General features: G+C 45.9%; 3 protein-coding genes across 5 annotated transcripts; 2 read left to right on the top strand and 1 right to left on the bottom strand.

Annotated features, from left to right (window-relative positions):
* The first annotated feature begins 11 nt into the window (after nt 1-11).
* EBNA1BP2 (EBNA1 binding protein 2) lies at nt 12-8,221 on the top strand. Its single transcript, XM_084874710.1, has 9 exons — nt 12-277; nt 366-449; nt 691-860; nt 1,424-1,547; nt 2,643-2,732; nt 4,807-4,882; nt 5,090-5,183; nt 7,684-7,846; nt 7,975-8,221. The coding sequence occupies exons 1-9, from the start codon at nt 212-214 to the stop codon at nt 8,023-8,025; spliced, it is 918 nt and encodes a 305-aa protein (XP_084730836.1). The 5' UTR covers nt 12-211; the 3' UTR covers nt 8,026-8,221.
* A 5,622-nt stretch (nt 8,222-13,843) lies between these two features.
* CFAP144 (cilia and flagella associated protein 144) lies at nt 13,844-23,096 on the bottom strand. 3 transcript variants are annotated; one of them, XM_084871920.1, is made up of 4 exons: nt 22,965-23,096; nt 20,618-20,677; nt 17,851-17,954; nt 13,844-14,037 (listed from the first exon to the last, which is right to left on the bottom strand). In XM_084871920.1, the coding sequence occupies exons 1-4, from the start codon at nt 23,059-23,061 to the stop codon at nt 13,927-13,929; spliced, it is 372 nt and encodes a 123-aa protein (XP_084728046.1). In that variant the 5' UTR covers nt 23,062-23,096; the 3' UTR covers nt 13,844-13,926. The 3 variants fall into 3 exon arrangements, with proteins under 3 accessions (XP_084728046.1, XP_084728045.1, XP_084728047.1); XM_084871919.1 differs by lacking the exon at nt 22,965-23,096 and adding an exon at nt 22,604-22,895; XM_084871921.1 differs by lacking the exons at nt 20,618-20,677; nt 22,965-23,096 and adding an exon at nt 22,604-22,917.
* A 121-nt stretch (nt 23,097-23,217) lies between these two features.
* Nucleotides 23,218-24,872, top strand: LOC311616504 (spermine synthase-like; the record flags this gene model as incomplete). Its single annotated transcript, XM_084871918.1, has 1 exon — nt 23,218-24,872. One exon carries the CDS (start codon nt 23,218-23,220, stop codon nt 24,328-24,330), a length of 1,113 nt encoding a protein of 370 aa, XP_084728044.1. The 3' UTR covers nt 24,331-24,872.
* Between the last annotated feature and the right edge of the window lie 1,924 nt (nt 24,873-26,796).

The following is a 26,796-nucleotide window of genomic DNA, read 5'->3' as shown; positions in this document are numbered from 1 at the left end:
GGTCCGCTGCCGGAAGCGGAAGTCTGATCTGGAAGTTCGGCTACGGCGGTGTGTTTGCAGTGAGCGCCGGAGCGGCTCTGGTCCACGTGGAGCCGCGGAGTGAGGGCAGGGGGCTGAAGGCAGGCGGCGTGGCGAAAGGCGCCCTCCCCCAGCCGCGCGGGCCCGGGCCCACCCCGGACGTCTGGTAGGTGTGGGACGCGCGTGCTGCGAGATGGACACGCCCCTGCCGTCCGGCTCGGACTCGGATTCTGAAGAATCTCTGGTCACAGACCGAGAGGTTAGTGTCCGCCGAGCTCGCGCGGCTGGGCAGGCGGGGGGCGGGACGTCCTTACTCCCATGTGACTGACGCCGATCGTGCCCTGCAGTTGCAGGATGCGTTTTCCCGAGGGCTTCTGAAGCCAGGCCTCAATGTCGTGCTCGAGGGTCCGAAGAAAGCCGTGAACAACGTGGTGAGCTCGGGCGCCGGGTCGGGGTCCTGGGAGGTGAGATGAGCACCAGGAGCTGTTATGCTTGGGTGGCTGAGTTCTTGTTCTAGGAAGGATGCAGCCTGTGCGTTGTCAAGAGGGTCGATTACCTGTTGGGGTATGGGAGTTAGCAGTTTGTCCCTGGGCCTAGCTAGCCCCCTGGGCTTGGGAGAGACATAGTAAGGGTTCCCTTCTTAGGAACTCCGTGTCTGAATTTTTTTTTTAGAATGGCCTGAAGCAGTGTTTGGCAGAATTCAAGCGGGATCTGGAATGGGTTGAAAGGCTGGATGTCACCCTCGGTCCGGTGCCAGAAGTCAGTGGGCCTCAGATAACACCTCAGAACAAGGATCGGAAAGCTGTTGATCCCGAAGATGACTTCCAGCGGGAGATGAGCTTGTACGTTGGTTTTCAAATGTGGGGAGAAGTTGTGGTCCCTGTGCTACAGGGGGTGGGGGAATAGTGAGCCTGTCCTCCACAGAGGCTGTCCTAAGGGTAGGAGCAGGGAGGACGTCTTCTTTTGATTAAAAAGAGCTAAAGTTGTGGGTTTTGTCTTGATTTTTGCATGTGTGAGTATTCAGTTATTAGAACAAAAGTTTCCTTATGGAAGGTCCTTATGTAGACTTCTGCAGTGACTACATAAGAATTCCTAATTAGTTTGTAAATTGATAGGTACTTTTAGAGTGGCCGTTCTCTGAAATTACTATTTTATTTTCAGCAGTACTCGTCGCTCTCCTTTTTATCTCCCCTCCTCCCCCCGTTATAAAAGAGTGTACAGTTAAGTTTCTTCCAGGTGCCAAGTTAATGAGGTTTTATTATAGTTTTTGTTTGTGTGTGTCTTCTTGCTGGTGGAGGTCAGATGTTGAGAGTCCCGCTGACCTTGGATAACTCATGAAACGGAGTGAGAAGGAATGTAAGCCTCTCCAGCCTCGCTGATTTCACACGTTGTCCTCTATCCTCAGCTACCGGCAGGCCCAGGCTGCAGTGCTGGCAGTGTTACCTCGGCTCCATCAGCTCAAAGTCCCTACTAAGCGGCCCACTGACTATTTCGCAGAGATGGCTAAGTCTGATCAGCAGATGCAGAAGGTAAGAAAAAGATTTTTTTTTTTTTTTTTTCCTGGAAAGCTGAGGCTTTGTCCTTTTAAATATATTTACCTGGCTAATCTCCTATAATGTTTAAAAAAAAAAAAAAAAAAAAAAAGACTAAACCTAATAATAGGGAACTGATTGTCAGAGGACAATTATTCTCTCTGTTGTCTACTCCAGACTCATGCCAGTCACCACCAATTAGATAAATATAAGGATGACTTTTTCCTAATTTAAACAGCTAAGGGGAGGAAAAGTACAGGAAGATATGAGGTCCACTTTCTAGCTGGCATGGTCCTGGCATGGTGCGTAGAAAAATTACAGACCTTGTCCTGCTTTTGCTTGGAGAGAGTGCTGTAACTTGTAGACAGTTCCTTTTCTCTGGGCTTCAGTTTTCGCTTCTGTAAAGTGAGGGATTCGTATATGGCTCAGATGCAGTATAATGTAGAGCTAGGTAGAACTGGTCCTTGTTTGACTCTGGGAGGAATTGCCAAAATTTAGTCGAAGGTGTACTGAATAGTTCCCTTGGTTCTCAAGCCGGATTTTAGGGAGCTCCTGTCTTGGAGGTACTTAGGGAAACCAGTCTAGAGATGAACACAGACACAGAGTCTCTGTACATTCACACTGACAGCAGCTTATCCTTTAACTGGAATGTGTATGTTTGATAGAAAAGGCTACGTGCCTGATATCTGTTGGTGTTTTTAACATGCATCTGGTATATTGGAGAAGGGAACTAGGGCTGCATGCTGTTCTAACAGTCGGTAGACAGTAGGGATGGGCAGAAGTTAGTTTCTCTCGGCAAAACTGTGGGCAGGCAGTTTTGTATAAGGGAGCAAATGGCACACCAGGAGTAGGAAGCTTGCTTTCAAGTTCTTGCTTTGCCACTGATACATTCGGTATGCTGGGAAAAATGCTCAGTCTGTGGGCTGCATTGTCCTGTGTATAAAACCCAGGTCTTGGAATAGATTATTTACAAGGTTTCTTTGAGCTCCATAGTTTGCAGAACAGGGAATATTTGTTTCCTGTTCCAGGGCACCCAAAAGAGCAGTCATCCCAGAGTCAAATAACATAAGCTGACAACATTTTATGTTTTAGATTCGACAAAAGCTGCAGGCTAAACAGGCCGCCATGGAGAAGTCAGAAAAGGCTAAGCAACTTCGAGCACTTAGGAAATATGGAAAGAAGGTAAGAAGGAAGGTGGCAGGGGGTAGAATGATGCTGAGTGTGTGTGTCAGGTCAGATTGCCTCGGTCTGGTTTGGTTCCATGACTTGTATGTGTTTGATCTTGTGTTTGTTATCTCTTTCTTTTTTAATATATTTTTATTGGTTTGAGAGAGGAAGGGAGAGGGAGAGAGAGATAGAAACATCAATGATGAGAGAGAATCATTGATCGGCTGCCTTCTGCATGCCCCCTACTGGGTGATCAAGCCTGCAACTTAGGCATGTATCCTTGACTGGAATTGAACCAGGGACCCTTCAGTCCACAGGCCAATGCTCTATCCACTGAGCCAAACTGGCTAGGGCTTGTGTTTGTTATCTCATAGTAGGGGTATGTGTGCTAGTATTCATGAGCACAGTCTTTCCTTCATGGGGTAGTCTGATAACTAGCAAATCATTTTTAAAAATATATATTTTATTGATTTTTTTACACAGAGGAAAAAAGAAGGATAGTTAGAAACATCAATGAGAGAGAAACATTGGTCAGCTGCCTCCTGCACACCCACTACTGGGGAAGTGCCCACAACCAAGGTACATGCCCTTGACGGGAATCGAGCCTGGGACCTTTCAGTCCGCAAGCCGACGCTCTATCCATGGAGCCAAGCCAGTTTCAGCTGTAGCAAATCATTTATCTCTTCAGTTTGCACTTCCATACAGTGAAGAGTTGGGGGGATCCAGATGAGTGGTTTCCAAACCCAATCTCACAGCAGAATCACCTGGGGAAATTTTTCAAAGCAGATCTCTAGGTTTTAGTATCTAGGAATCTGTTTATGTTTTCTTCTTTTCCCCCAAAAAACTCTCAGATGATCACTAGCCTACATGATTGTGAAGTCCTTGAAGAAATCATATGGATTGTCATTCAGTCAGAAAAAGCAAATGGCACCTGCGAGTTTGAACTATGACTGCCTTGAGTTCTAATATAAAACCAGAGCAGGCATACCATGACACTTCTTTTAGTTTTTCTTGTTTATTTCATGGTCACTTAAAGAGATGATAGGAATTAAAGTTAAGGGGTGTGGGAAGAGATGTGTGTGAGGAGATTCAGCATGGGTGTTAAGACTTTGTCTATCTTTTGTACATAAACATAATGATTTGGGGTATTGAGCTGCTCTCTTCCTTGGGAATCATTTCACTGGTAGGTCCTCAGTGGAGTAACAGTAAAGGGTAGATTAGCATCCTGTCCTTTGCAAACAGGCAGCTGTGGATTTATTACATTGAGCTGGTGGTCAGTGGCTGAGATCAGCTCAAAAACATGGGCAGCTGGTTTTAACACAAATTATCAAAAAAGGAAAAGCTCAGGCTAATTAGCTCACTCTTTCCAATTGGAGGAATCTCGGTACTGGTTCTGAACTGGGGATGATTTTGCTTCCCAGGGGTTTTGGGGCCATGTTGAAGACATTTTTGGTTGCATCTTGGTGGGGAATGTACAGCTGCATCTGGTGGGTAGAGGACAGGGAGGCTGCTGAACATCCCACAGTGCCCCAGACAGCCTGGCTATCCCTCTCAGAGAGCTTTCCTATCTGAACTGTCAGTAGTGTTGAGATTGAGAAACCTGCTTTACAGTAAAAACATCTCCTTTTGTCCTTAACGCTTTTCCTTTCTGACTTTTGGGAAGATTGGTTTTTTTTCCTGTTGGTACTTTCATGCCTAGCAACAGTAGGTTAGGTATTTAGTTGACCCAGATATAATTAATGGGGAGAATTGGATGTGGACCTAACCATAATTGGCTACAGTTTTGTAGGCAGGGTTGTGTATTGGGGGAAGAGTGCAGATTGTCTGTGTGTGAGCCTCAGCTCCCCGCTTTCCCGCTGTGTAGATGGGGCGAGTGACTTTATCTTTCTGTGCTTTAGTTTCAGGGAGTTTCAGAATTTCTGACTCATTCAGTTGTTTGTTGAGACGCTAAACTTGAGTGTTTGCATAGTTTTGTCGCACAGTACATATTCAGCAGTGGTGGTATTATCACAGTGTTGATACTGGGAGAATATAGGCACTTGCTGTGATGGTTTGGAGTGGGGGTAACAGACCTGCGTCCATGTCCCAGGTGCAAACAGAGGTTCTTCAGAAGAGGCAGCGGGAGAAAACACACATGATGAATGCCATTAAGAAATACCAGAAAGGTCAGTATTTCTCTCTCCTAAGGATACAGGGTCCCTGCTACTTCTGACACCCAGTGCTCTAGAGGATTGATTAATTTGTTCATAGGGTTTGGGAAGGGTATGGGGAACAAGATGTACCTCTTAAAATCCAGTAAGCAACAATCTTCTTTTGAAGTTTAAGGTTTTCTTAAAATGCGATGGCACTAATCAAATACACTTCACTCCTAGGCTTCTCTGACAAACTGGATTTCCTTGAAGGAGATCAGAAACGTGTTGCACAGAGCTCAAAGGGAGGAGCTAAAGGCCAGCAGATGAAGAAGGGGTATGAAGTGTTGGTTTTATTTTGTTTTGTGGTGTGTGCTGGGCAGCAGTTCATGAGTATGGCAGGGGCTGCCATAGGAGCATCTGCAGGGCTCAGAGCATGGCACTGCTGCCTTCAACCCAGACTTACCAGGCTATGTGATGATCCTTTCAGCCATATCAGTCTTTGAATGTTAAAGTAAGGTGATTTAAGGATTTTCACATTTGAGTGAATCTGTATATATAAAGAGCCAGGGTCTGTAATGACCAAGGCTCAACCAAACACCTGAAGTCAGTGCTGGGTTGCCATGGTGACCCAGCACTGACTGCCAAGGGGGCTGTGGATCAGGCCCAGAGAGAGGCCTGCGGAGAGAGGCAGGGTCTGATCCCCAGCCTCTGGCAGCTGTTGGCCAGCTGTTGAAGTGGCTTCTCTGTTTTCTCTCCGGGCCTCCTGAGGGGCTATTGATCAGCCCTGCCTCTTTGATCAGGACCAGAGATAGGCCTGGAGATGCTGACTGGCATAGAAACCAACCAATCGGAACTAAATCTGGGTGAAGTGCAAATTGCCAATGGCTGCCTAGGAGGCGGAGCTTTTAATGCTGATTGACATATTATAGAAACTGACCATTCAGAACCTAATTTGGGTGAACTGCGAAGGCAGAACCTAAGGTGGGGGCTGAGGAGGGGTTTTAAGGGCAACAGCTTTTTGGTGTAAGGTGTGAGAAAGCATTTCAATTTTTTCATGACTGGTTTGGAGGTATAGTGCATATGGCTGGCTCTCAGTCCAAATATAGGGATTATGTGTTTTTGTCTGCCGAGAGCATCTCCTGCTGAAAAAGGCTTCCCTGCCCCTGTCTCCCCCCATTTAAGCAATCCTATCCTATATAATCTATACTACTAAAAGAGTAATATGCTAATTAGACCAAGTTGATCGGCCATCTTCTGGACAAAGCCATGCTGGGGGCTGAGATAGAGGCAGTTAGGGGCAATCAGGCCGGCAGGGGAGGGCAGTTAGGGGCGACATCAGGCCAGCAGGGGAGGGCTGTTGGGGGTGAGATCAGGCTGGCAGGGGAAGGCCATTGGGGGTGAGATCAAGCCGGCAGAGGAGGGCATTTAGAGGTGATCAGGCAGGCAGAGGCAGTTGGAGGTGAGAGGCTGGCAGGGGAGGGTAGTTGGGGGTGAGATCAAGCTGGCAGGGGAGGACAGTTGGGGGTGAGATCAGGCTAGCATGGGAAGACGGGAGCAATCAGGCAAGCAGAGGCAGTTAGGGGTGGTGATCAGGCAGACAGGCAGGTGAGCGGTTAGAAGCCAGCAATCCCAGATTGCAAGAGGGATATCCAACTACTGGTTTAGGCCCCATCCTGTGGGATCAGGCCTAAACCGGCGGTCAGACATCCTCCAAGGGGTCCCCAATTGGAGAGGGTGCAGGCTGGGCTAAGGGAACTCTCCTTCCCTCCCCGCATGCACGAATTTTGTGCACCGGGCCCCTAGTGTTTAATAAAACAGTGTGATGGTTAAGATTACGGTTGAGGGTTCTGATCCAAACTCTGCCTCTCATTGGGAGGGTAAGTTATTTTATCTTTTTAAATGTTAATTTCCTCTTCTATAAAAATGAGAAAAACATATGTGCCTCATGCTCTTATAAAAATTAAAAGGAATAATATTGGTTATTGATATTATTACTTTTAGTTCACTTTTATGCATGCCTGGAAACCAGGTCCAGGGTGATGATCCTGGAGGAGGATCCCACCTGAGCTTAGTCTGAAAGATGAGTAAGAATTCACCAGAATAGGAGAGACTCACTCAGATTTGGGGAATATGGAAGAACACGGATGAGCAAAAGCTTAGAGGTGAGAACAGCTTTGCCTGTGAGGAGCAGCAAGCATTTGGTATCACTGGGAATACAGTGTGAGACAAGGAGTAGCAAGACATAGCTGGAGGGGACCCGGCCGAGGCACAGAGGCAAAGATTGTTTGTCTTGTTGAAAAGCTTGGGTTTTAGCCAATAAGCAGCTGGGAGACTGATGGGCTTTCCTCAAAATAATGTGCAGGTCCTAGTCACATTTTATTTTATTTTTAAAATTTATTTTTATTATTGAAAGTATTACAGATATCCCCCGTAGTCATGTTTAAAAAAAAAAATTTATTGTGGTTTTTGTATAAATGATAGTATTGAGAGAGGCTGACCAGTTTTAAGGTTTATTACATTTGAATGTGAACTGCATGTATATATCCCCAAGAGGAGTAGAAACAAATGAGGATGATTTACCAAGATTTAGTTAAAATAAGGAAGCTTTTCAAAGCTTTCCTGGTCCTTGCTTTGTTTTCCTGCTCTGGTAGTTAAACCTGTAAATAGATGAGCTTGCCTGGGGAGTTTGTTGAGTGGGAATGTAAGGCCATTGATGAGATTCTAGGGGACAGTAACGTCTACTTACAGACAAAATACTGAGGATGTTGTTGGGGCATAAGATTCATCAGAATTTGCAGGGCTGAGAGTAACCTGTAAAGCCACTTTTTCCCCAGTCCCAATGCCAAACGACGCTATAAAAACCAGAAGTTTGGGTTTGGTGGTAAGAAGAAAGGCACCAAGTGGAACACTCGTGAGAGCTACGATGATGTGTCCAGCTTCCGGGCCAAGACAGCTCATGGCAAGGGCCTCAAGAGGCCTGGAAAGAAAGGATCAAATGTAAGTGAGCGTGGGGACCAGCTGGGGGGCTGGACTCACATCCACCTGCTCCATCCTTTTTCTGTGCATCCTGACCATGGGCAGGACAGGCTGCCATGTGACCACATGTGGTATTTCTTTTTCTTTAGAAGAGACCTGGAAAACGGACAAGAGAGAAAATGAAGAGCAGGGCACGCTAAGCAGCATCTTTAAGAAAAAGGATGAAGACTTGGGATTTCACAATACAATTGGGTCCCTTTTTATAAAAAAACAATTTTCAATAAACAAAAAAATATCAAAGAAGCATACACCCTTGGGTGAAAATATAGTTAAGATTAAAAGATTTAGAAGTTATTTTACATATTAAATAACACCTCTATTTATTGATAATTTAGATGTTGAGTCCAAGTTGTCTTCTTTTTATGATAGATGAAGATTTAATACCTACCCATCCTCCCAAATAGTTGCATCATGATTTGAGATAAATCAGCTATCAGTGTTTATATCATTAATATCCTTTAGTAATCACTGGAGAGCTAGATGAGCTATGATATTATTTCCTTTGTGGTACAGTTTTTGTTTCTTTCTTGGGTTGTCACCTTATTTATTTGTGAACCAAATTTTCCTTCTATATTGTTTTCTTTCTAGACATTTCATTTTATCCATATAATTTTCCCGTTGTAACCCAGGTCTGTCATACAGCTGTCACCTTATTCCTTTTCTAGACTTTCTAGATTGAGTCTACTGGATCCCATATAATGCTGGTGTGTATTTCTTGGCATCTGCAAGGGGTTCAGGAATCTGGAGAAGGTTCTGTGTGTAAATTAAGAGTCCAAAGAGGAAACATGGGGGAGATAAGAGATCAACCGAAGGACTTGTATACATGCATATAAGTACAACCAATGGACACAAAACTCGGGGAGGGAGGGTATGTATGGGGGGGGGGGCAATAAAATAAAATTTAAAAAATAAATTAAAAATAAAAATAAAAATAAAAAATAAAAACAAAGAGGAAACATAATTTAGGAAGGCATTTGGGGGGCCAGAGGAGCTTGGCTAAAGAAACCAAGCTTTCCTGTCTCTCTGGACCGCTTGCTTTTTATTAGCACAAATTGTCCTAAAGCAAGGTAGGTATACATATCAAATGGTAAGGTTTGGTATATCAGAATCCATTGGCAGGTTGGAGGAACTGCCTAAGGCTGTTCAGGCGTTTGGCCAGTAGGAGGCAATAACATGTAGATTGAAATGCCCTCAGCTGTCTGGCAGCAAGCAATCATTTATGCATCCATTTCAGGTTTGGGGAAATGCCCTCAGCCATTTCCAGATGATTCAGCCCTGCTGACTTGCTGGAATTGGCTTCCGGCACCATACTCTCCTGTGTCTTAGCCCATGCCTCCTTTTGCTCTATACCATTTTCTAGTATCTTTCTAAGAAAGGGAACGTGGGAGGTGAATTTCCTACCTCTTTGCATTTCTCAAGTTACTTTTAATTTGGTGGGTATGCCTTTCCCTGAGAATGTTTTTTTGTCTCGTGGCTCTAGTGTTGCCACTGAGAAGGCCATATCCCTTCCAGTTCTCATTCTCTGAAGCTTTTTTTCAGCCTGTCATCTGAATTGCCATTGGCCATGCCTTGGTGGCCCCTTTGAACAGGGTGTTTGCAAGAATGTGCGCTCTTCCATTCTGGTAAATTTCATAAGGGATAGCTTCCCCCTATTTTCTTTGTTCTGCAATTTCTTTAGATGTTGAAATCTGATTAAGTGTATTTATATTTAAATTCTCCTTTGGGGGAAGATTTCTTTGATTCTTTTTTTCTGATCATTTTATTGAATACTTACTTTAGCATTCACTTTTCAGTTTATACCCAAGAGTTCTTTGTTTCTAATTGATTCTCACATCATTTTACTCTCGTTCTATAGCTGTGGGCTACCGTCATCTCTCTCAGAAGATGAATTATAGTTTTGGTTTTGAAAAGAGGTTTCTTTTGTTCCTTTCATTCTATTACCTTGGAATTCCCTGAAACCCCCTGTGCATTTGTGTTTCCCTTTTTATGTTGAGTTTCTAGTACAAAAACAGTGAATTTAGTTAGCTTTTGTAAACTAATTTCACATAAAATTCTGAGTGAAGATGAAATTATTTCCCTCGGCTTGTTTATGACTATACAATATTAGCAAGTGGGGTAAAGCACAGGATTTCAAACAAGGAGTCTTGAATTTGTTAGAAACTTTGAATTATGTTTGGAAGATGTTGAGAGTTTTAAGAAAGAAGAACATAGGTTAATAGCATTTCACAAAGGTAAGGCCAAAAGTAAGTTATTACTGTTATGTACATTTCGGCCCTCAGTGTAGTCAGGGTGCAGGCACTGTCATTCCTCGTGTTCTTTAGAATACTGCTTCATGCAATGCAAGGTAGCAGCCTAGCAGTCTCCAGTACCCAGGATAGGCTGTTCTTGGTTCAGTTCCAATATCCATGGGTTCTTGTTACCAAGTGCAATTAAATAGTAGTTTTTCAACAACACTTCAAATTGCAATTGTCAAAGTATTGTTAACTGAGAACCTGCAGAAAGTAGTAACTTCTGTTAGCCTTTCAGTCCCAAGTCACTTTGTGAGTTACAGATGAGATGATAACAATTACAAAGTCTAGGTGATTGGTCAGTGCATAGACAAGCAATGTGTGGGATTGTGTTGCCTCTGTTTTGCCCAGCAATGAACCTACATGGCATTTTACAAAAGCATATAATTGAGAGAATTGATGAACGAAGATGAAAGTGCAGTAAAGGAATGGAAAATGATAAGGCTAGAAGCAAGATTTGAAAAGCATGCAAATGGAGTTGAAGTCTGCCGAGGTGGGTGTGGGGACTCTGCTGTCATACCAGAGTGACTGTGCAGCAAGCACTGGGAGACATAGTGAGGAGGGTGTCCCAGAAATAGCGGCACTGGCAAAATATGGAAGGGACTCTAGGAGACACTTTGTCACATTGAAGTAGAAATGAAATGTTGGAAACCAAATTTAGAAACAAGCAAAGCAATTTGCTGGGGTGTAGAAATGATGCCTGCTCCATGTCATGTATAACAACAAAAAAGGCAAGCACTTTTTTTTACAAGAAACATTTGATTCTCGATGTTTTGTTTTCGTTTTCTTATTCATTTAACAAGATGTTTAATAGTTTGACAAAAATTGAAAAACCATGAATATATTTTGAAGAAAGCATAAAAAGTGGACTAATTGATGTAAATAGTAAGAGTAGGTTCCAGAGTCTTTTCATCAAAATGTCCTTAACTGTGAAAGTGCTCATGGTGCTCCTGCTTGTGTTTCTTTAAATAGTGCAGCCACATTTCATCTGCTTTCACCTTCCCAATATCACCGGGAGGGGGGGGGGGGGGGGGCGTTACTTTGTACACAGGCTTCTCTAAAAAGACAATCTTCACTTTGCACAGTAGGGCAGGACCACACAGTGACCACCTCCTGGAACCATGCAAAGTGACTTTAATGAATTTTGACAACATTTTTTTAAAATGTTGGGGGTTGTACAAGGAGCTTCCATGCCTCTCGGCCCACCATCCTCCCAGCACCAGGAAGTGTTCGCAAATACAGAAGCCCTGTAGTTAGTATAAGGTTCTCGCTCTTCCCAACTGGTGGGCGTAGTTATGACATTACTGGCACCTGTCACAGAGACATCTCCAAGACATTGAGCCATAAATCAGCGCCTGCCAAAAGTGTCCTGGAGCCCTTCCTGTTCTGCCCTGGGTCCAACCCTCTCCTGTTCCTCCCCTTAAAAAGACCCCCAGACCAGCCACTCCCAACTCCTTCAATTCTGATTTCTCTACCTCCGTAATGAGTCCCGCTCATTACTGGGGAATAAACTTTACTTTAAAACTCCTTGGTGATCAGTTTCCTGCACCTCAAACCTTACAGTTAGCAGGGTTTATGGAGGGTTCATCATGTAGGCATGACTGATTAAACCATGACCATTAGTGAGAAAGTCAATCTGCAACCCTTATTCACTCCCCAGAAGGTGGTGGTGGGACTGAGAGGGACTTAGAAGCAAGGCCTTGTTCTGGTGAGCAGCCCCCATTTCGGATCTACCTGGAGAGGCTGCCAAGAGTCAACTCATTACAACAAAAGCATTCCTGTCACTGTTGTTACATGTGAAACTGCTCGGGATTTAGGAGCTGTGTTAGGAACCAGAGAAAGGAAACATCTATGATACCATGTCACCCACTAATCTTTGACCATGGATCCCTTAGAGCAGAGATTTTCTACTAGTGTCCTACAAGAATTTTTAAAAATAAGTACCTGAGCTGAAACCGGTTTGGCTCAGTGGATAGAGCGTTGGCCTGCAGACTGAAAGGTCCCAAATTCGATTCCGGTCAAGGACATGTACCTTGGTTGTGGGCACATCCCCAGTAGGGAGTGTGCAGGAGGCAGCTGATCGATGTTTCTAGCTCTCTATCCCTCTCTCTTCCTCTCAGTAAAAAAATCAATAAAATAGATTTTTAAAAAATTAAATTAAAAAATGCAGTACCCGACTTTCCCTTAGGTTGTCAAGTTAAAAAATGACAACAGTCAACACATCAATAGTTGTCTGGTGTGAACGAGTCAAAATTAAACCTATTTTTTGTTAGATTGGCAACAATTATCTTTTTTGGTATGCTGCAGAATTTCAGGAATTTATGTGTGCCATGAGGTGAGAAGGGTTGAAAATTGCTGCCCTGTAGCAAAAGGATATTGGCCCACTTCTAGATCGCCATATGGGCATTAATAATTAGCTTAGTCAAGTGGTTGGCAAACTGTAGCTCGCAAGCCACATGTGGCTCTTTGGCCCCTTGAGTGTGGCTCTTTCACAAGCTACCATGGCCTGGGCGAGTCTATTTTAAAGAAGTGGCATTAGGAGAAGTTTAAGTTTAAAAAATTTGGCTCTCAAAAGAAATTTCAATCATCGTATTGTTGGTATTTGGCTCTGTTGACTAATGAGTTTGCCAACCACTGGCCTAGTCTATGACATTGTATGAAGGTGTCTCCTGGAGGAGGCCACCCAGAGCAGAAGTGATTGCAGCCATAGATGGCTTCACCCTTTCAGCAGCCAAGTGGGAGAGAGACGGGCACCTCGCTGAAACTGCAGCATAATGACGGGCTAGGCTGGGAAGGGAGCATGGAGCCTCCATGTCCTCCCTGGGTGCACCACTCTCCCAACACCTCACGTGCTGCCGGGCTGGCCATTCCCTGGCTCTTTTAGGAAGGACCTTTAAATGAGTCTGTGTGGGGTCTTTTCTTTAGAGCTGGTTTATTTTTCCAGAGGATTCTGTTAACTTCAAACCCTGGGCAAGAATGCAGTATAGGAATGGGCTAGGGATTCAATCCTCTTTCAGATTTTCATACCTCCTTCCTATTCTGTGCTTTCCTTAGTTCCCTGAATGCTGGGTTTCCCACATTTCCCTAAGAATGACCCTCCAACACGGGAGACCTTAACTGCCTGGATGCTGGAGTGGACTTATCGGAAAACACAGATATTTACATTATGACACATTAACACTAACAAAATTACAGTTATGAAGTATCAGTGAAAATAATCTTATGGTTGGGGCCACCACAACATGAGGAACTGTATTAAAGGGTTGTGGCATTAGAAAGGTTGAGAACCATGGATCTAGAAACTGCCAAGATTCACCTCACCAACATCCATGGTCATTTCCCTGCTTCACACCCGCCTTGTCTAATGGTCAAAGGACTGGGACGTGGGCTCTGTGCTGAGAGGTGTCCCATTGAGCTTGCACCTGTCGGCTCACACCCTCTCACCACCTTTCTAGCCCCATCAGTGTTCTTGGTTACCAATGTTCTCGCCTCTCTGTTGTGGATTCATACTTTTGGTATCTGTTTCCTTTACTGGGGTCTGGGAAGGCAGAGGAGATGTTTTTGCAGTTAAGTTTTCCATCTTTAATGGAACTTCTCTGACTAGTTTATAAGGTTAAGGACTTGAACCAGTGGACATGGGCAGAAAGGAAAAGGTAAGACTGGAGAATGGTGACTTTAAAGGGAAGGACCTTTATTTATCTGGGCAGCACACACTTTGGACATGAAAGGTGGGCAGACACCACTACTGGCAAACTATTTGTGGCGATCATCTTCTCCCAGGATCCACAGTTTAGCCTTGTACAGAGTGATGTCATTGTAGACCTTGAAGTGGTTCAGCCTGGCGTCATCACGTTCTGGGTTGACCTAGACAGGAGAATGTAAGTGTCAGAGAGTGGCCTGTGGGAAGGGGGAAGACTTGGGGGAGGTTTGAAGTTGATGGGCCTGGACTTGAATCAAGCCCACTCTGCTGATGCACACCCCCTGGTTCTCTTCCTTGCAAAACCCAGTTTGCGAAATGAAGACAACACTGACATCAAAAGAGCTGCAGGACTGAGGAGAACATCTTGGGCAAAGTTGCTGCCCTCCTCTTTGCACTGCCTAAGCTGGAGGCCTTTGGACTCTTTCCCCCACTGGACAGTGAGCTCCAGGGGCAGGTGCTGTTTGTTTTAGTCACTGCTTATTCCTGCACCTAGAACAGTATGCAGCACACACTAGTGAATGTTCAAAGGGAAGTAGGGGAGGATGTGTGCATGCAGGGGAGGGTTTACTCACAGTGAACAAAAGAAGAGGATTGTGAAGGAAAGAAGGCGAATTAAAAACCATCCAAGTAACCGTGTTTCCCCGAAAATAAGACATCCTCTGAAAATAACACCTACTCACAGGTTTCCTTCTGAGTGAAATATAAGGCATCCCCCCGAAAATAAAGGCCCCCCTAGGCTAAACATGAGAGATTTGGTCCACTGATTCTGAAAGAAATGGAGTCACAAGAAATTCACCAGGAAATTCAGGAATTGGATTGTTATGATGATGTTCCAGAAGATGATGACATGATTGTCATTGAATAAATGAGTAAATTCTTGATACTGTAGGATTCACAGTTTGTCTGGTTTGTGTTGACAACTACCGTACTACCGTACTGTATACAGGCAATAAATTTCCTTTATTTTCATTTAACAATAAATGTGTACCGTATTCTTCTTCATGGAAAACTAAGACATCCCCTGAAAATAAGACCTAGCACATCTTTGGGAGCAAAAATTAATATAAGACACTGTCTTGTTTTCGGGGAAACAGGGTAGATAATTTTGTAACTTCTAAAAGTATGACAAAGCACAATACTCTGTACATATTTGTGAATGAATGAATGTGTTGTAATTACATCCAGAACTGAGTAAGTAAGAGTGGCAGGTAAACGGTATAGAAGCTCCACTGTGCAATTAACCTAAAGGACACCCATTCAGCACAAGTTACTAGGAGACCAGAGGCTGACGGTATTTCCTGAGTGTGCTTCTCCAGTGTCCTATTATTGGGGGTGGGAGTTCTCTTCCTGTGTAGGCTGGGGTCCTGCCCTAAGCGAAATTGGGGCCAATTAAGCCTTTTCTGCCCTCCAGTGCATCACTCGGAAACTCCCGTGCAATTAACTTTATGCTTGCACAAAGGATGCAATGGTATTGGGGTATACTTCACTCTGCCTCCAGCGCCATCTTGTGGTAGTGTCTCTGGATTATGAATATGAACATGTTAGCTTATTTGCAGACCCTTCACAACTCCATGGTGGAGACCTGATGTGGGGGCCACGCAATCAGTCATCCTCAAGGCTATGGGGGTTTAGCAGGGCAGGCTGGCCACTGCAGTCACACCAGTGACTGTCATTGCAGGGGAGCCTGCTGGGAGATGTGCTTGTCCAAGATACATTTCCACATGCACACTCTGTACCCCAGGGAGCCGGGCCTTTATCTCTAAAAAACAACAAAGAACAATGAGCTAGATTACTGTGCTTCGTCATACTTTTAGACGTTGCAAAATTATCTAACTTGGATGGTTTTTAATTCGCCTTCTTTCCTTCACAATCCTCCTCTTCTTTTATTCACTGTAAGTGAACCCCTCCCCGCCTGCATGCACACATCCTCCCCTACTTCCCTTTGAACATTTGTCTCTTCCCCGGCCTCTCCCTCTAGACTCAGCCCCTCTGTGAGTGTGGTGGGGCTCCCGCTGGAACCCTCACCCTGCCTCCCCAAGTCTCCTCTCTGCGCGGCGATGCCCCGGGTCTGAAGAGCAGCAGCTGCAAGTGCACTGGCAGGACGGACTAACGGAGACACTCAGCCCATGCCCATGCAGTCGTCCTGCGCCAGAGCCACTTGCCCCGGCTGGCGTGTAGAAACGGTGGAGAAGGCCAGGCCCCCAGAGAGAAAGAAGAGAAGGACAGGGTCCGGGGAGTGGTGGGAAGGCTGTACACTACGTAACTACTCAGTGGACAAAGACAACCAGGAATAAGCCAAGGGGTCAGGGGACGCCCCTGATGGCTCTCTGTGGGGCCATGTGCCTTCTTTTCTATTCTTCATTGACAGCATAGTAGCCCATCGTTATGAGCACTTACCACGTGCTAGGTACTATCCTAGCAAGTTACATACATTTCTGGTTAATCCTCACAACAAACCTTCAAGTATTGATGTTTTTATCCCCATTTGATAGTAAATAAATGGATTCTTGGAGTTTTAGTTCATACAGCTAGAAAGTGGTGGAGCTGGGATTTGAACTCATGCTGTCTGGCTCCAGAGCCAGCACGTTCCACTGAACTGAGTTGAGCTGTAATAGCAGGAGGCACAGGGTGCTGCAGAAGCACCCGGCAGTGCCCAACTCTGCCAGTGGGGGGCAGAAATCCCTTAGTGGGACTTCATGGAAGAGGTGACTCCTGAGCTGAGTTGGAGGATGAGCAGGACTTCCCCAAGTAGTGGCTGGGGGTCCAGAGCTGGGCTGCAGGAGCAGCACATGTGGAGATACAGAGTGTGCAAGCTCGTGGCACCTTCGAGGCCATGAAGGAAGTTCCAGTACAGCTGAGGAGCATCGTGCTACCCACAAAATACACAGATGCACTAAAATCCTCGTGTTAAAAAGCACAACATTTAGGGGGAAATGCAAAAGAACAGTTAGTTGTTTTGTAACTCAGGATGTTGAAGGTTTTCCTAAGCAAGGCACAAAACCCAGAAACCGTAATGCAAAACGTTGGCATGCTGCCTACTTAAAAACTAAACCTCAATGTGATGGAGACACAAGCAGGTTTAAAAGATAAGACTGGCAGGAAGTTCTTCGAGAAACTTTAAAACTTTCTATTTAAAAGTCTACGTTTTTTTTCCTTAGTAACAGAAGCCCTGTATCATTTAGGGTGATGATGTGCTAAAGGCAGGTAGTGGGGACCTTTCAATCCAACGGGGTGAATACTGTTGCCATCATTCCCACATTAAAGGGAAGGGGGAGAACTTAGAGGTGTTAAATGACATGGCCAAGACCAGACTACTAAGTACTGGTAGAGCAAATTCAGGCAGTCTGTTTTCAGCAACCTTTGTTCAATCAACACTTACACGGTGAAAGGGTTAAAGAGAATAAAACGGGGCAGAGAAAACGTATTGTGCTTGGCAGATATCTTGCAGAAAGCTTGCAGCCTTGAACACCACGTAGCCTAGATAACAGCTAGACATCTGGCACAGGGAGGAGCCCAGGACGGACCGGACCCTCACGTCAGCAGAATGGCTTGCCGCCAGCAAGGACTAATAAAAACCTTCCTCTCCCTTCTGTTTCTGCCTATTCCTTTCTTGGACTCGGCTCACCTGCACCCAGGTGCCTGGCATAAAATTTCTTTTGATACATTATGGCCTCAAGTCATAGGTGCACGACGCAGGCCCACTCCGAACCTCTCACACAGGACTCACTATGTGGCAGGCACTGTTTTTGCACCTTACAAATCCTTCCTCATTTATTCCTCATAACCTTGAGATGTGTCCTGTACTATCTCGTTTACACGGAGAAAACGGAGTTATAAAATAGCTCGGTCACTTATTCGGCGTCACACGGCTAGCAAATGGTAGCCGGAGTTCAAAGCCAGGCATGGGGTGCATACTCTGCTGTCTCAGCCCCCAAGCTCCGTTGCTTCCGAGCTTCCTAAGGAAAGGAGACACTTACCAAGGGCTCTGAGAACCAGCCATATTCTTGGTTTTCCGTCTGTGTCTCGGGGTATTTCTTCCTGGGCACCTGGGCAGTGTGGTGAATAATATTCAGAAACCTTTCTGGAGGACGGGACAGGAGTTAGAAAGTCAGTCTTTGGGAACGACACCTGGTCCTGTGCCCTTTTCACTCCTTAGGGCACATGTGTCAAACACAAGGCCCGCGGGCCAAATCCAGCCCGCCAGGCCTTGCAATGTGGCCTGCACCGCGCTGTCATCACTGCACTCCGCTGTCAGTTTATGACATTGTCAGTTTATGACTATTCAGTAAACCATTCGGCCCACGATTTAGGCTGGATTTTAGATTTTGGCCCCTTCTCTGATTGAGTTCGACACCCCTACCTTAGGGGCAGAGCACCTGGGCCCGGAGGCTTGCTTAGGCCTCATGCCAAGGGTGTCTGGTTCCTCCATTCATTTTTCAACAAATGTATGCTCAGCACAAACTGTGCCAGGCATTGTCTGGGCCCTGGAGGGAGAGCAGAGTGAGACAGACATGGTCCCTGCTCTCCTGGAGCCCCTAGTCTGGGAGAGGGGACAGGGGACACAATGTACAGATACACAAGCAAACGCGACAGTGGCAAGCAGTGAGGTGAACTGTGAAGAAGGGGGCAGTCGAAGGGGCCCACAGAGATCCGCTGGCGAAGACCACGGGATCTTTAGGGGATGCCTCTCTGGATGTCAAGCAGGAGCCAGCCCTGAGAGGCAGAGAAAGAGCACACCACTGCTGGCATGAGAACAAAGGCCTGAGGCATGAATGAGCTTGGACAATGTAGCTGTGGGCCAAAGGGTGAGGAGGGCTGTAAGAAGTAAAGCCAGCCCCGGCTGGTTGCTCAATGGTTAGAGCGTCAGCCCACAGACCAAAGGGGCGTGGGCTCAATTTCCAGGGTAAAGGGTGCACACGTCAATTGCAGGTGCAGGAGGCAACCAATCGATGTGTCTTTCTCTCCCCACCTCTTTCCTCCCTTCCACTCTCTCTAGAAATCAATGGGGAAAAATATCCTCTGACAAGGATTAAAAAATAAAAAACAAACCAACAAAATTAAGGTCTAATTCTTTTGTGTTGAAATAAGTCTGGCTGCCAACACCAGGTATATCTGAAGCTCCACAGCTTAAGGACTCAAAGAATTTCCATTTTTAATTCATACCTTATCAAATCTCAATTTGAGAGTGACAGCTTGACATCAGGAAGAAACTGGGGTTTATAGTGGGACATTCTGGATCTTCTATTATTAGCTTGTCAAGGGCTTTAACGTCTCTGGGTCTCACTTTGCTCATTCTGTAAAATGGGAGTCAAATACCCACTTCAACAAGGTGACTGGGAATGGACCGAAGGAGTGTGAATGAAGGGCCTGTGCATCTGATCGACCAAGCTCATCCTTAGCAAAAGGGAGCTAGTAGTGAACTTCTGCCTGGCTTTCAAGACCTCACTTCCTGACATTTTTCTTATTGCTACCAGTCCCCAGCTCCTGTCCTTCACCTAGGCTGGTGTCTTCACTACAGATAAGAGCCATACCTTTTAATTGTGCTCTTTTGATAGTTCACTTGTCTGTCTCCACTCTGCTGTGTGATCATTCATGCTTCCCCCACCCCACACCTCCCGCCCCACCCTCCTACATGTCCTACATCCTTTCTCCATCGTGTTTTACTCTGAGAACATAGAGGGGAAGGAGAGCAGCTTTCCATAAAATATTTCTCTTCCCTCATTCCCACACATGGCCAGTGTCCACCTATGTATTGTGGCCCTGCCAAACTACTCAGAGTTCTATGGCCATGGTGGTGTGTCTCGTTTCTGTGCCTTTCCATGTACCTTGAAATGTCTTTCCTCATCACCCTGTTACCACCTCCTTTAAGAAGACTTTCCAAAACCCCACTGCCTGACTTAGGCACCTGTTTTCCATGCTGCTGCCATCCCAGGCCTAGTCTCTAATCTATTCATCTCTTCTTCACTATGATATGAGATCTCCTCTCCAGTCCCATCACATAGTGCTATCACACAGTGACTATTGCTTAGTAATAATGAAAATAATTACATGAATCTACAATTACTGATCACCATGTACCAGATAAACACTTGAAGTATTTTGTTTAACCCTCACAACAACCCTAAGAGATAAGCTCAGGGAGGCATAAAAATCTTGCCCAGGCCCTGGTCTGGTAGCTCAGTTGGTTAGTGTGGTCATGTACCATGTACCAAGGTGTGGGGTCGACCCACAGTCAGAGAACATACAAGAATCAACCAAGGAATGCATAAATAAGTGAGTGGCACAACAAATCAATGTGTTCCTCCCTCCCTCCCTCTCTCCCTCCTTTCCTTCCCTTTCCTTCCCCCCTTCCTCTCTCTCTTACTAAAATAAGTAAATAAAATTAAAAGAAAAATTCTTTGTCCATAATCACCCAGTTCATGAGCAGCAGAACCAGGATTTGAATTAAATATTATTCCAAAATTTGTGTTTATAACAGCTAATGTTTGATGAATGAATGAATGAAATGTTATGGTCATTAGAAACATGTCTGCTGGCTTGAAAGTGAATAAACTGGAACTGTGGTGGAATATGTCCACCTCTTATGAGCCGGGTTAGATGACTCCGGTTTTCAGAGGATCTAAGCAGAGGATTGTTATTTGCTCCCCGGTGAGCCCCCCCCCCCCCCCCCCCCCTGAGAGGACTGTGCAGCCACCTGCCCCTCTCTGTTCTATCTCAGTGGTGTTCTCAAACCCCAGGACCTACCATCTGCAGGTTCCTCCAGGTTATCGTGCCAAGACATGGGCTTTCTGGTGATTGTGTGAACTAGAGAGAAAATAGCAACACAAGTTCACGTTAAACGCTAATCCTTGCCCTCTCTAAGACCCACAGTAGGCCCGACACCCACTCAGTATTTTCTCAGTGACTGTCACATGCCAGATATGGTGCTGGACATGAGGGAATAAGGCCCTCAAGGACCTCACATGTGGCTACGTGAATTTGAACACTTAAATACAATTAAAAATCAATTCCTAAGTCACACTAGGCACATTTCAAATGCTCAATAGCACATGTGGCTAATGGCTACCATTTTGGGCAGTACATTTTCATCACTGCAGACCATTCTCTGGGACAACATTATGTTCGGGGATGCAGACACACCCATCAGCAAACAAGGTTAACCAGAGTGAGGCCACGTGGTGTCAGAGGTACAGAATCCATGGACATCTACTCAGCTGGTAGTTACTGGTGCCCTGGAGACAGGGAAGGTTTCCATTCTATTTGTGGTGATATACACAAATAAACCATTTTAGGCAAATCCAAGCAGGATGCAGAACAATAAAGCAGGTTCTGTGGAGAGAGTTGGTGGTGGGGTGGGGATGGAAGATACATTAAAGCAGAGCCCAGCATAAAGTGTGCTGGGTGAGGCTATGGGAAGAATCCGAGAGTGACACTGGTGAGTTGAGAAACATCTAAAAGGCCAGAGTAATTCGCGAGGAGGGGGCTAGGTAGAGAGTGGGAGGAAATGACCGAGGCCAGAAGGAACCAGTGGTCTCCAAAGTGATTTTATCTCGAACTCCTAGCAAAAAACTCCTGAGCCTACATCCCTATGATGATCAGTATATTAATAAAGCATAATTTCTTTTTTTCTACATAAAAGTAAACATAAATACAAGTTTTAGTATTTTCTCACTGTACCACAATGGACCATATTCGTCATGTTTTCAAGGGGCGGAGTTAGGAGAGTATTGCTTTTCCCTGAGGGATTTAAATTGTTGGAATGGACCAAACTTAAACAAAAATGTTATCCTGAATTTAGTGGTTAGGGACTCCACTGGAAAACCAGGTTAAACTGTAAGAAAAGTGAAGATATTAGATTTTTTTGACTGTTGTAATCATTTCACTATGTATATCAAAACATCCCATAATGCGCCTTAAATATATTCAATTTTAAAGTTAAAAATGACATTACATTTTTCTCTATGGGCTGCAGGAACTAGAGTTAGTTTAGTCTAGAAGTTGGGAGTAGACGTTCAGGAAGAAGGAACCATTTTTATAAGGTAAAGAGGTTTTGGATGACTGGATGTGTTAGGAAATCTATTTATTTAGACGATGGGAGAGAAGGGAGCATGTGGCTGGTGCAGAGCAGGCACTGAACTATTTCTCAAAGGAAGAGTGTATGGGTGGGGAGGAGAGCGAGGATGAAGCTGATGGGCCACAGAGGCAGAGCCACAGATCAGCTCAAACCTCAGCTCAGAAGCTGTGGGGCCCCTGAGGGTTTCACAGAGGGATGGCAGGAACAAATTAGCGTGTTAGCAAAGCTCTGTAGCCTGCAGTGTGTAGAGGTTGGAGGAGAGGGGAGCTTGGAAGAAAAGAGTAGTTAGGAGCCCATCAGATTAGGCCGGGGGGGGGGGGGGGGGGGGGGGGGGGGGGGGACAAAAAAAAAACCCCAAAACCCTCAAACATCTGCTCTGTTAAAAAACAAACCAAAATTACAGGCAAAACAAAATACATAAAATCCTGCCAAACAGAATATTTCAAACACAAAATTACAAAGAGCCTTTCAACTTTTTTACAACAAAAAATATTTCATCATGCCTATTTAAACAAAAACATATCTAATATATCTGATGTGATGTGGGGGGAGACACCCCCGACCCCTCTTCCCCCCCACACACACCCCGTACTCCGGCCTCTTCCCAGCGCCCCCCCCCCCCCTTTCCCCTTCCTCAACCCCGCCGCACCCCTCACCCTTGCGCAGGGGGTTCACGTGATACTCCGTGTAGAGTTTCTGGCTTCGCAACTCTTTGATGTACAATTCCTGCAAGATCTCGTTGTGACGCACCTCATCCAGCATCACCTTTTCCTTGTGGTGTCCGGCCATGGCCTTGGCCCGGCTGGGTCTGCCCCGGCTTCCCCTCACCGCCCCCGAAGCTCGAGCAGTGCCGGGCCCCCACCCGCCGCGCCCTCGGGCTCTCAGCCCCAGGCTGTCTCCAAGGCAACAGCGTCCAGGACTCGCTGCCCCGTAGACCTCAGTCCGCCGGCCGGCCCCGCCCCCTTCCCCAAGCCCCGCCTCCTCCCAAGCCCCGCCCCCTCGGGGCGTCGGACTCACCTTCCGCCACTTCTCTGGACGTAGCCTGGCGACGGGCACCGCCCCTGGATGCGACCGGAAAAGGACCTTCCCCGACGCGGCCGAGCGGGGCGGCCATGGACGTAGGATTGCGACTCACCTGGGCCCGTCGTTGACTGCGGCAGGTTTTGGAAGGGGTCGCGCGGGACACTCTCCCGCGTCCGGGCGTCCCGCCGCCGCCGCCCCGAGCGGCTGCGAGGTCCCGGCGGCCGCTCCCTCTGGACCGGGCCGCAGGATGGCCGCCGCGCGGCACCGCACCCTGGACTTCCTGCTGGGCGGCCCGGCCCGCGGCGAGGCCGTCCTCGCGGCCCTGCGGCCCGTGTTCCAGGAGCGGGGCATGGCCGAGTCGCTGCACACCTGGCCGGACCACGGCTGCTTAGCGACCTACGTCAGCGCCAACGGCAGCTTCGCCAACGTGAGGATTTACCCGCACGGGCTGGTGTCGCTGGACCTGCAGAGTTATGAGGGCGAGGGCGAGGGCGATGCGCAGGCCCAGGAAGGGGACGACAGCCTTCTGGACCAGGTAGAAGCGAGAATGAAAGACCTGAACCGGGACGGCCCCGGCAAAGTGAAGCGGCTGCCACCCCTGGTCCGGGGAGGGGCCGTGGACCGCTACTGGCCCACGGCGGACGGCCGCCTGGTGGAGTACGACATCGACGCGGTGGTGTACGATGAAGACTCGCCTTATCAGAACATTAAAATCCTGCACTCGAAGCAGTATGGGAATATCCTCATCCTGAGCGGGGACGTCAACCTGGCCGAGAGCGACTGGGTCTACACCCACGCCATCATGGGCAGCGGCAAAGAGGATTACGCCGGCAAGGACGTGCTGATCCTGGGAGGCGGAGACGGGGGCATCTTGTGTGAGATAGTCAAACTGAAACCAAAGATGGCCACGATGGTAGAGATCGACCAGATGGTGATCGACGGGTGTAGGAAATACATGCGGAAAACGTGCGGCGACGTCTTGGACAGCCTCACGGGAGACTGCTATCAGGTTCTCGTCGAAGACTGCATCCCGGTGCTGAAGAGGTACGCCGAAGAAGGCAGAGCGTTTGATTACGTGATTAATGATCTGACCGCCGTTCCAATCTCCACATCTCCCGAGCAAGAGTCCACGTGGGAGTTCCTCAGGCTGATTCTGGACCTCTCGATGAGAGTACTGAAGCAGGATGGGAAGTATTTTACGCAGGGGAACTGTGTCAATTTGACGGAAGCCCTGTCACTCTACGAACAACAGCTTGGATGCCTCTACTGCCCTGTGGAGTTCTCCAAGGAAGTGGTCTGTGTCCCGTCATACTTGGAGCTGTGGGTGTTTTACACTGTTTGGAAGAAAGCTCAGTCTTGAAGAGCAACATGCCCTTATCCCGTATGTTGCAAATAGCCTTCCTGACCTTCATGGGCTGCACATCCCATGGAATGGAGTCAGGCAATTGCTGGTGATTTTCTTCAAGGTTTTTTTTTTTATTGTTGTTGTTTTGTTTCGTTTTTGTCTAATTATTACTTTTAATTTAAAAAAGCAAACGGAAAAAGTATATTTTTATGAGCTAGGGTGCTTTTGTGTGTGAAAGCCAGCTGAAGATAAGGAGACAGTTTGAAGAAGGCTGCTCAAGGAACCCCTAGACTAGAATATGACTTTGTTACTTTTTTTAAATGCATGGGCTTGGCTACACCTTTTGATAGCCTAAGGGCAAGTTTACATGTAAACAAGTTTACTTCTCAATTCCCAGAGCAGAAAAAAAAAAAAAATGCATGGGCTTGTTTTTTTTTTTTTTTTTTTTGTTATACTTTGCTTGTTTGGAGGAATGAACATCGTTGTTTTGTTCTGGAGGAAAGTCTCTATGATGTTTCCCAAAAGGTTAAGACATTAAACTTTGGTGATTATGCCCAGCTGGTGTGGCTCAATGGCTGTCATCCTATGAATAGGGAGTAACTGTTCAATTCCTGGTCAGGGCACGTGCCAGGTTGCAGTTTTAATCCCCAGTGGGGTGTGTGCAGGAGGCAGCCAATCAGTGAGTCTCTTATCCTTGATGTTTCTATCTTTCTTTCCCTCTCCCTTCCTCTCTAAAATCAATTAATATATATATATATATATATATATATATATATATATATATATATTTGATGCTTATAAGAAATAGTTAAAAAGGAATGAATTAGCAATGCATCGATTAAAATTGCAAGTGAGAAAAAAATATGAAACAAAGAAACCTATCTCACTTTAAAGCTGATGCCCAGAATCCAACCCTCCATACCTATCTCAGAAAACAGCAGGGGCCTCATGTCTAAGAAGACATTCTGGCCCAGATCATCATGTGATAATATAGACAGAATAACCCTTTCCTAACTTAAGTAACTGGGGGACTTCATAGTTTATTTTTAATTGTGGTAAAATATACATAAAAGATTACCATCTGAGCCATTCTCAAGTGCACAGTTGAGTAGTGTTAAGTGTATGCACATTGTGTGAGAACGTCTCCAAAACTTTTTCATACCCATTAAACAATTCCCCATTTTCCCTACCCCCCAGCTTCTGGCAACTATCACTTTCTCTTTTATGAATATGTCTACTCTTAGATACCTTATATAATATAGTTTATTTTAAAAGAACAAAAAAACAGGCCTCGCATAAAGAAAGGAGCCACCGTTGGTTTTAAAAGTAAGCATCTCAACACTGACTCCAAAGCCTGTGCTCTCCCCCAGTCCTTCCTTCATTCTTTCTTGCACCCATTCATTCATGACACCGTGTGCTCCAGGAAGTGTTTAGGTCTGGGAGACACGGTGTTGGACATGACAGGGGTGTGAGTCATAGCTCCTCTGTTTCACTTTTACTTTCTCCCTATAAATTATGGTCAGTTTATGAAGTTACCCAAAACTCTAAGAATTTTGATTGAAATTGCATGGAAGCTATATATCAGTTTGAGGAGAGTACTTTAAAAAATACATACCAGGTATTCTTCTGATGCTGTCATCTGGGCAGGGTCTGTACATGTCCGTTCCTTGTGGATTCTGCTACCTGCCGCAATCCGGAGTGCAGGCAGCAGACTGAGAGAGGCGCCACCTTCAGGGCTGTGCAGAAAACAATAGAAGGTTCCCTGTATCGCATTTTTCAAGAGCAGAACTTTATAGAATTCCAAGGTTCAAGAATTTTAAGATTAAATAATAATAATAATAATAATAATAATAATAATAAGGCATTTTAGAGAAACCAGCCTAAAAGAACCTTGAGTCCTTCTATATGGATGAAAGAGACTTTAGTGCCCTGTGTGTGAGTTCTCAGGGGCCACCCACTCTTGCATCCAGTTTAATTTGGGGTAAATCTATTGTACTTACTCTTTCAGAGATCAGATTAGATGCTTTCCACTCTTCGCTGTTCCTGCTGTTTTCTCTGTGGTCACAGACGGAGTTCCATGGAGAAGCTAATGGCAAAGGTAGAGGCCTCTGCAGGTTGAGTGATCAGGCAAACGAGGAAAGAAACAGACTCTAGCCGAAACCGGTTTGGCTCAGTGGATAGAGCGTCAGCCTGCGGACTGAAAGGTCCCGGGTTCGATTCCGGTCAAGGGCATGTACTTTGGTTGCGGGCACATCCCCAGTAGGGGGTGTGCAAGAGGCAGCTGATCGATGAGTCTCTCTCATCGATGTTTCTAGCTCTCTATCCCTCTCTCTTCCTCTCTGTAAAAGGTCAATAAAATATATTAAAAAAAAGAAAAAAAAAAGAAAAGAAACAGACTCTATGAAAATGAAAATTTGTTAAAGGTGTCTTGGACATCTGGAGATGATTGATAGGATGAGGATGAGGACACAATACAACCAA

This window comes from Pipistrellus hanaki (genome assembly GCF_964339955.1).
Source record: "Pipistrellus hanaki genome assembly, chromosome: 2".
Taxonomy (NCBI): Eukaryota; Metazoa; Chordata; class Mammalia; order Chiroptera; family Vespertilionidae; genus Pipistrellus; species Pipistrellus hanaki.
The sequence above is the reverse complement of the archived record's forward strand: the minus strand, read 5'-3'. Positions and strand labels throughout refer to the sequence as shown.